At 33.3% G+C, this 10,167-nt stretch overlaps 1 protein-coding gene across 2 annotated transcripts in view; it reads right to left on the bottom strand.

Annotated features, from left to right (window-relative positions):
• The window catches only part of LOC116013327 (protein TSS), a 17,468-nt gene extending 8,456 nt beyond the window's left edge, over positions 1-9,012 (bottom strand). The window contains exons 1-13 of one of the 2 annotated variants that reach the window (XM_031253012.1): positions 8,568-9,012; positions 7,710-7,768; positions 5,937-6,029; positions 5,582-5,654; positions 4,094-4,462; positions 3,908-3,972; positions 3,329-3,460; positions 3,158-3,199; positions 2,531-3,055; positions 2,220-2,377; positions 1,597-2,092; positions 1,302-1,364; positions 1,110-1,211 (exon numbers count right to left, since the gene is read on the bottom strand). In XM_031253012.1, the coding sequence (XP_031108872.1) occupies positions 1,110-1,211; positions 1,302-1,364; positions 1,597-2,092; positions 2,220-2,377; positions 2,531-3,055; positions 3,158-3,199; positions 3,329-3,460; positions 3,908-3,972; positions 4,094-4,462; positions 5,582-5,654; positions 5,937-6,029; positions 7,710-7,768; positions 8,568-8,637 (2,247 nt within the window). In that variant the 5' untranslated portion in view covers positions 8,638-9,012. The remainder of the gene's footprint in view (positions 1-1,109; positions 1,212-1,301; positions 1,365-1,596; positions 2,093-2,219; positions 2,378-2,530; positions 3,056-3,157; positions 3,200-3,328; positions 3,461-3,907; positions 3,973-4,093; positions 4,463-5,581; positions 5,655-5,936; positions 6,030-7,709; positions 7,769-8,567) is intronic. The other variant, XM_031253013.1, reaches the window with a different exon arrangement.
• Between the last annotated feature and the right edge of the window lie 1,155 nt (positions 9,013-10,167).

Here is a 10,167-nt window from a genome sequence, read left to right as displayed (position 1 = left end):
AAAAAAAAAAAAAAAAAAAACAAAAAAAAAACATGAATAAGATACAAAATAATGAAAACAGAAGTGTTGTGGAAGTTTCGAGATCATCCTTAGAAAAAAATGGAACCTCAAACATTAGTAATTTTTTCACCTTCAACCAATAGAGATATCTAGACAGATCATCTAACACCATTGCTATATGCTTGGACTTCTATTTCAATGTTGAAGTTACCCTTCTTCCCAACCTTATTAAGTAAGCATTATGTTATGCAGCTCCAACCTATAAAGTTTTCAGTGTATAAATAGTTGTTTCCCATTTTCTTTTTTGTACTTTTTATTTTGTGTAATTTTACACTCAAGCGTTTGGTTCACTGAAGGTCATATTACCTGTGAAAATGTTAGATTTTTATGAATGTGTAAAAATTGTGTTTGGTTAAGATTGGGGTATATAATATTAACATGTTTGGTTGAAGGTTATCTTTTACTTTTATGTCCCAATGATACACACACACACACACACCCACATGTGTGTGTGTGTGTGTATACATATACATGCATACGTGCATGAATTAGTTAAAAGAAAAGACATTCACCAAAGCATGCATCGGACTACCATCTGCATATTTGCTAATTAAATCCTAACAAGTCAGACCATATTGTTTTTGTGATGATTGTCCCTCACTTAATGTCCTTGATTTTCAGCTGATTGAATCAGTTCAGAAAGAAGGAAGCCAATCTCAGAGAGGTTGCAAATGATAGCTTTAGATTAGGTGGCGTCCCTCCTTTTCCTTTCAATCTTCTCCATCATTTCGGAAGAAAACTAAGAAATGGGCTTGAGATGGAAGGCCATTCACTAATCCTTTACTTAAAATAGTGAAAAAAAACATAGGATCATATCATTGCAAAGGTTAAAGGTCCCTCTAGCTCCAAATTTTCCATGCACTGATACACACTTCATTTTTGAGCATTTGTACAATTACTGATCATTTTCTTCTTTTGTTCCTTTTTAAGCTGTATTGGCTCTTGATTACTGATTCTCAAATTACATGGAAAGAGGACTACAAGAATGAAACAAAACAAAAAGAACCAGCAATTAATCTATAAGAAAAGCAAAGAAATGAATAAAGTACCACGTGTCCCAAAGAGCACATTCGTAGGCCTCTAGTATGCATAAAATCTGTCAATGTCCTTCCATCCACAGGAGAAAGTTCCAGGGAACCAAAATCAGCCACCTGTAAGTAATGTTCGGAATGGCATCTATCACAAATTATGATGAATTTTAAGTAAGTGTGGTGATAATGTTTGTATATACAAGAACTAACCAGTTTTGGAAGAGCAGTATCAGCATAGTATTTATGTGCCATGTCAATCAACTCATCTGGTGACTGTCAGTTGTAATTGAACCAAACATTTAGTCAACAGAGGTAGATATGATTAAGTAAAATAATTCATTTTTATATGTTTCTAGATAAGAGGCTTGAGTGGTTTCTGGTATATTACATCCTCAAATCATATTTCAAGGATGACTACTTGAAGATAAAGGTTGCTACATGACCTGCAGCACTCTTATAGAATGGAATAGAAACGTATATGTACTGTTATAAAGGCTGCGAGCACCTTAAGGTGAAGACCAGTTTCTGATTCTTTGAGGCGCAAATATGCTGCCTCAGGAAGCAGCTTTCTCCACAAGATTTCCTTCTCCTCCTCGTGTTTCTCTAATTCATCCTTGTTCACAGCAGAACTGTTAGTGGAGGCAACTTCCTTTCCCGAATCAGTTTTGTTGCTCTGGTCATCTGATTTCTTCTTAATATCCTTCAAGAGTCCACCATTCTTCCCAAGGCCTTTTACCACTGGCTCCACCTTAGCCTCGTCACCTTTTTTAGATTCAGTTTTCCCTGAAGTCTGACTTTGTAAATGCTGCACCCAGCATGCCCCCAGCTCCCATCTAATAGATTTCGTTTGCTTAGTGTCTTCTTGCTGCAGTTTCTGTAAACTTTCACCAAGAACCTGTCTTACCAAAACTGTACTTAAATCTTCAACATCTAGGCAATGTGATCGTTGTACTGGGCTAGGTGATTGAGGTGTGGAAGATCTGTGCAACAGCACTCTCAAGCTACAAAATAACAAGCAAAAAAATAGACTGACTATTGCTATTCCATATTCAGAATCCAATACTTACTGCTATTATCCAGATCAAGCATGCAACAAAGTAACACAGTAAACCAAGTTCAATTTTCAACCTGTTGACATTCAGTGCACCTGCACCTCCCTCTGTCTGGTCCTCAATTTCTATGTCTTGAGGAATTGGATTACTTCCCCAGTTAACCTCAGCTGCAACTTTTATAATGGCAGTGTAGCCACAGTGCCTAACAACGACTACACCTAACGTGGAAGTATCCTGTATGGAAAAAAAAAAAAAAAAAAAAAAAACTCAGCAATTAAATGTGATGTGAATTACCTCAAGCAGTAATAAGAGCATCTTTCATAAATAAATAAATAATAAAATAAAATAAAAAAGCCAAGGCAATAGAAAATGAAAATATATACTAACATGAACAGTTGCACTCCCATCTGCAGTTATTCCCTTTAGTAAGTTCCTCCTTGCAAGTTCATCTAATGGCATGTCAAGAACCAGAGTCCCATCATTTTTGTTATCAGTTTTCCTGCTTGCATCTTGTGCATCTTTTTTTATACTGATAAGAAGATCTCCAACTCTTTCTTCATACCAAGTTGAAGAGCTCGAATTTTGTGGGGAACCCTGAACACCATCCACAAGACATTTTATTGCAGCAACTGCCTTCGTAACAGAGACATCGACGAATAAACTGTGAAGAAGGAATGCTTTCCTATCTCGGATTTGTCTTTCTTCATCTGTTTTGCAAGGCATTGCTGCCAGAATCGCAAATTCTTTTGCCCAAGGTCGGTAATCATGCTTACCATCTCTTCCTTGTCCACCTCCATTTCCTCCCCAGTTTTCATCTTCCGTGGGAAGTGGTGGGAAATTGGACGGATTCTCAGCAACAAAAGGAGGCACAACCCACGTGTTTGCTCGAAATCCATAAGGTAGGTTCCCAAACTGAAACAAAATGAATACTTATCAGAATTTGCCTTTCTTTTTTTTTTTTTTTTGTTATCTCTGGGAAGGTACCAAAACAGCTTTATAATCTCTTTTACTTACTTTATTGTGCTCAGTAAAAGCTTTCATGAGAGCCTTGTAAGCCTGATAAACATAACATAACATAACCAGCATAATTAAAACATAGCTCATATGAAATGAACTAAGTATACATGGATTGAAATTTGAAACATAACAATTTTGTTCTAAGCATTTTCAAGTAGTTTAGCTCACCGCATCAAAGACTCGGCTTAATTGCTGCAACAGACCGACCAAAGTGTGACTCAAAAGAATGCGCTTCCCAGCAGGATAGAAACCTTTGCTTGAAGCAACTATAGTTGTTGGCTTGCCACTGCAAACACGAACCTGACAAACGCAGCAATGCAGAACATGATTAAGATGAAGAATAAATTTCACTTTTGGTCTCCTGACTATTATACATGAATTACATTTGGTCCTTGACTATTAAAATTTTCTAATTAGATGCATAACTATGTAATTATATCACATTTGGTCCTGCCATCCAATTTCCTAGCCAACTATTGTAGAAATGCTCCTTCCAGAAGAAGCAAATGCAGTGCTCCTTCCGGAAGGAATAGTTGGCAAAGAAATTAGACGGCAAGAATAAATGTATTACAAATTACATAGTCATATACCTAATTATTCAAATGTGATTCATGTATAATAATCAGGATTTTTACTCAGGTACCAAAAGTGAAATTTTCGATCACAGGAATCAATGTATTCCGGGAATTCAGCAGTAATAGTCACAACTACGACATAGCAAGAGACAGAAGAGCTAAAGCAGCTCACATCAATTTGAAAATAATCATCTTCTGTTTTATCCTCGAGAAACGGCCTACTTGATCTCCTAATATCTGTAAAACCCAAAGAATTATTAGTAAACCAAACAGATATACAGACTCAAAGCATATGAATGCATTTGGCTATTTGAGAAATCGAACACGCGTAAATGTGTGAGGCACTGTGAATGCTCACATTGGATCGGCGGCGTGAGGTGAGAGAAGGAGAAGAAGTCGTAGAACTGGCGGAGACGAGGCGGCGGGCACATCATCGACGGCTCTCCTTTCTCAGCCTCGGCGGCGGCGGCAGCTCCGCTGCCGGCGTTTCCATCCGGCTTGGCCTTCTGGCAGTCGGATGTGGGTGAACCGGGTTTCTTCGGCTCAGCCCCCTTGGTCTTGGTGTTCTTCGTTTCGGAGGCATCGCTCAAGCTCGAACCGGGATCCTTGGACCCGGTTCGACCGGTGCATTTGGGGGAAGAAGATGAACCGCCGAATGACGTGGTGCACGCTACTATATCAAGGAGTCGTCTGATGTGAGCAACTATCTGTTCTTCGGTATATTGCTCTGCCAAATTTTAAAAAAAGTTCGTGTAAATTTCCAAATTTAGCCCTATCTTAAATTTCATTTCGGGGATAATTTCACTTAGATCCCTGAGGTTTGAAATAATAACATTTGGAACCCTCAAGTATTAATAAATTCATATGATAAAAATTATGAAAACAAGATGGGTGGAAATGCTAATGATTTAAATTTCAGGGTTACAAATAAAAATCACCCCTTAGTTTGTGGGGCCCACAACTTAGTGAATCAAGCTGATGATTATAATTTATTTTTTTCTTTTTAGAAATTTTCTACCATTTCAAAAAATATATATCGTGTTTATGCTTTACCACTAAATAAATGGAAATTTCAGGGTTACAAATAAAAATTTCAGGGTTACAAATAAAAATACCCCTTACCTTGATTTTTATATTGATTAATTTTTATTAATGGAAAATTTTATGTATATAGAAATTATATACAATTTTTATTGAATATTAAAAATTCATTAAAATTTATTAGTAAACATTACAAATTGGTTAAGGAAAAAAAAAAAAAAAGAAGAAAGAAATAGTTTGACCGTAAAATGCATAACAAGTAAAATGTTAAAACTAACTTTTTTCTATTCCAAAAATTTAATATAAAATTTTGATTTAAATTCTAGCAATTTTTAGCATCCGCTAAATGTGAAACTTTTTTTACAGACTATTATAAGTAAATACTAGTCAGGATACGAACGTTGCGTGAAATGTCATATATAAACATTATGGAGTATTAATTAAATATTATGATTAAGTATGCCTCTCATTTTTTATAGGTCCTTAACAAGCACGTGCCCAATAACTATTAGATAAAAGTAATAAGATAACTTTGCCAATTTCGGTCCAGGATTATATTTGGAATAGAAATATTTTTTTTCTTTCTAAATTTTCTTAATAATATTTATTTTATAGTGCTATAATAAAACTATTTTCATTAACTTATAAATTGATCGATATTAAATATTTACTTAGTAATCAAATATAAAAATTATATATATATATATATATATATATATATATATATTAAGAAACAAATATTATGAGATATATGAAAGGGAATGTAACATAATTATTGATAATTCTTTAGAATATAGGAATATACCTTCAACCATAGTGAGGTGGCAAGGCTTGAGAGACACAATTTCCACTGAATCTTTGAGCTTTGGTCCTCGCACCTATTGCATTTTTTTATAATTGAGTTTATAAACTATTAGATTTGATACATCACTGTTGAAAATATGTCACTATAAATCTTATGATTAATGAAAGGTAGCAAACTTTTAATAGTTAGGAAATAAATTTGATCAATTTTAAACTTTAAAATTGTTTTTTTTTTATAAAACAAAAAGTGTTAATCAAATAAACAAAACTAATTAATTCTTTAGGAATAATGAAAATTACCAAGAAAATATAAGTATGGTATGATGCTATAGAGTAAAAAGTTTATTTAAACGTACCTCGTGTGACAAGGAGTAGTTGGTCAAGTGACATGTCTCGACATGGACAGCTAATAACTTTCTCACGTCTAAAATTTTGTCCGTCGATATTCCCTTCAATGAATAATGTTTTTCTTGTTTATATATTCGTAGAATATAGAATATGACCATAGTCACCATACAATATACTTCAAGTCGATAAATTCTATGGTGAAAAGTAATAAAAATGTCAGATATTATAAATATAAAAGGCTAATATTACTTTTTTGAGCAATAAATATAGTGTACTAATACATATTCGTGACCAAAGCCTCATGCATGTGATAGTTACATTTTTATTAAATATGTATAGATTTGAAAATATATAGAAAAAAACAGCATTATTACCGCTACGGGTTTTAAAATTTTAGAAATTATATATAAAAATATTTTTTGAAAATTAAAATAAATCAATTTTTAGTGGATTTTATCTATTTAAAAAAATAAAATCCACTAATATTTGATTTATTTAATTTTTTTTAAAATTATCGGTGCATTACACTAGCAAATTACTAGTATATTTATAATTGAACAAATCTATGATAAAAAAAAATAATAAGAATATCGGATTTGATATTATAAATAAAAATGTGTAATGATATTTTAAATAGAATAATATTTTTAATCACTTACAAAATTTGTCACTGTCTTTTTTATTTATAATAGTCAGCATTCTCAACATCTGTAAAACTTTTCAATTTAAACTATACAAGTAAAAAATAATTAATAATATTTGTAAGAAAAATGTCACTTTAGTCCTATAACTATTGTGGTACTTTTATTTTGGGTCCACGAGTTTCAAAGTTGTCAACTTCAGTCCACAACTATTCAATTTTTGTCAAATTCAGTTCATCTGGCCGAATTACAAGTAAGAAGTTGTCAAAAAAAATTTAATGAGTTTAGAATTGCGAAAATTATGAGGGTAAAATTATTTTTTCAAAATTACAACAAAATCTCATTTCTCCGTCTACATCAATAGAGTCGTAAATGACATTGGTCCTAGCGCATCGTGCATCAGGAGATGCTCTATCTTTGGCACCTCCGCCAAAATTTGAGGGTAGTAAGGCAGCAGTGAGGGCAAGGCGGAGAGGTTCATTGCGCAGAGAAACACCACGATGGCCATGTAGCTAGAGGTGAAAAGAAAAGGGTAAATGCGGTAGAGGTGCCACTCCACAGTGTGACCGTTGGTGCAATGGTCAAGCTCCTGCATGACCTGGAAATTCTTGGTGACGTAGAGGGTAGGGAGGCAAACGTGCCACCCACTACCCTTCCCTCTCTTCTTGGTAACAGGATAGCCGAGCGGGAGCGAGCAGAGCAGGCATTGAGGATATGATGATAATGGCAGCAATGGGCAAGGATATGGAGGTGGTAAATGAAAGTTTCATCTTCTTGACGTGTAGCATTGTAAAGATAAAGCTCCATTGTCAGGGAGATTTTTTCTCAATTTTCCATTTTACATAATTTTGGAAAGACAATTTTACCCTCATAATTTCAACAATTCTAAACCCATTAAAAAAATTTCACCAACTTCTCGCGGGCAATTTGGCAATATGAATTGAAATTGACAAAAATTGAACTGTTGTGGATTGAAATTGACAACTTTAAAACTCATGAGCCAAATTAAATGTATGCTAATCATAGGATCTAAAATGAAATTTCATTTTATTTTTGTAAAATTAATGATTAATTTAATTTCTTTACATATAAAGAGATTACAATTAGTTTCAAAGGAGTTTTTCATTCTTTCGTACTCACCTTAAGCGTCACTTGCGATTCAGGTGTCTCCACTGATATTTCTATAACAATTGGCAAAACTGTAGAAAAAAATGTTGAATTTTAATAATAATAATAATAATAATAATAATAATAATAATAATAATAATAATAAATATTTCGGTGCATTAGCAGCACTGTACAAAAAGTTATTTAGGTGAAAGTTTTTCTTCTGATTAAAAAAAAAACAAGTTAATTGATTGACACATATAATAATTATAATAAAATTTAAAAAATGATGGTTGTTAAGTTGAAATTACATTAATTAATTACCGATAAGTAAAAATATAAATATTATTTTCTTCAATATATATATATATATATATATATATATATATATATATATATATATATATATATATTATTTGTTGAATAAAATTGAACGCTAAATATGTATTAATATTTGAATAACTTAACATGTAAACTTCCTTAATCAATTGTTTCATAAAAATAAAATTAAAAAAAAAGCACCTACTTAATTAATAATTACAAATTATGTATATCCATACTCAAATGAGGTGAGGAAACTGAAAAAAATAATTTTTTAAACCAAAAATTGTATTAAACTTTCTTTTTTGTTAGACCACAAGATGATGTGAGATGAAAGTGCACCGCCACTCACATCAACCAAACTTGTTAATGAACTTTCATCTTTAATTTAAATTTTTAAAGAATAAAATTCGAATAGACCGGTAGTTGAATACATTAGACATTATATATATATATATATATATATATAAATTCATGGAAGAATATTTTGTAAAAAAATCTGAAGATAAATGAAAAAGTTTTGATAGAAATAAAGATAAGATAGATTACAGTGCACATATATATACACACCTTTCTCTTCCTTCTTCTTCTTTTCCCCCTTAGCCTTGTGTGGCTTAGCCTTTCCTGCTTTTGGAGCCATTTTTGAGCAAACTTTAATCTGCTACTTCAATTCAATACACACCAATTCCCAAATGCTATAATTATATATGGTAAGAAGACATATATATGTTACTAGCAAATTCAAATGAGTGGAGTTATATTACTATATGGGAATTGAAGGACGAACATGAAAAAGAATTTGTTTTACACAAATATATATATATATATAGAGAGAGAGAGAGAGAGAGCTATAGAGAGAGGAGAATTAGAGAGTGGCCGGGAGTTGGTAGCAGTGATGTGATGAAGTGAAGAAAAGAGGAGCAAGCAAAAAGGGTTGATAGAGAGACAAATTAAAGGAGAGGTAGTATAAGTTTAAATGTTGGGAGAGGTGAGGTGAGGTGAGGTGAGGATATAGAAAATGAAGATAGGATAAGGTAAGAGTACGTGAGACCCAACCCACGGCTAAAGCTAAGAGCTGTTTTGTGTTTGTACATATTCACAACAATGTGAGGCTGCCATTTTTTGGGCCTCTCATTTCTCTTCCACACACCCACTCTCTCTCTCTCTCTCTTTGAGATTAGGAGAGACCAGAAGGAGCTAGCTAGCTACCAAATCAGGCAATTGTTTAATCAATACATTTAAAATTTTGAAAAATAGGTTAAGATCATAGTTGAAGAATTATCCATATTTAAAAAATGCATGATACCAAATCAGCCAGCACTACTACAATTATAGGATTTTATGTCATTTTTTTTTCTATTTTAAGTTTGTTATTATAGTGACGTGTAAAGTACCTGATAGGGATTATACCCTATTCGTATATTTATATGTGTGTTTGGTATCAGTTCAGGGAACCAAGGGTTCGTTTCCCAAGCACAACCAACCATCTTTGTGCTTCCCGACCTGATCCTGGTTGGGAGAGAGGTTCCCCGAGTTAGTAGAGCGTATTTTCCACTTTGAATGGTTTCCCGACCCCATGTGGTTGGGAAGATTATTCTCGGCATGGGACACTAGTACTAAAAGAGAAATACGACCCGAGCGCATGGTACAATCACATCATTTGTATGCGGGTGTCAAGAATCTCGAGACACGTGGGACCATTATGACCTCGCGTCCTTGTGACCGGTGCATGGGAGACGCATGGCTAGCATGCCAGAAGCTCAACATGTATTTCTTCCCGACTTCTATATAAGGTGCATTAAATGCTTGAAAGGGGGACTTTTGGGACATTCTGAGAATACTAACCTAAGCTCGGGAACGTCTGGCCTCGTATACAATTACCCGAGTATATACCTCTATAACTGAGTACAATACCAGTATTTGCTACATCAGTACCGACATAATATATTAATTTATATATGTCAATTTTTTAATCGATGTCGTATACGGTTTTTCGTATAAACCAGCGTATATTTTATTTTATTAAAAAATTTAAAAATTGATTAAAATATAAAATTTTATGATACTGGTGGTTCTGATGGGTTATGAAGTGAGTCTAGAGCGGGGAGGGGGGTGAATAGACTCACTAGGGTTTTTCAAAATTTCTTCACAAGTAATTACCTTTTGAAGA

Source organism: Ipomoea triloba, chromosome 3 (genome assembly GCF_003576645.1).
Source record: "Ipomoea triloba cultivar NCNSP0323 chromosome 3, ASM357664v1".
Taxonomy (NCBI): Eukaryota; Viridiplantae; Streptophyta; class Magnoliopsida; order Solanales; family Convolvulaceae; genus Ipomoea; species Ipomoea triloba.
The sequence above is the reverse complement of the archived record's forward strand: the minus strand, read 5'-3'. Positions and strand labels throughout refer to the sequence as shown.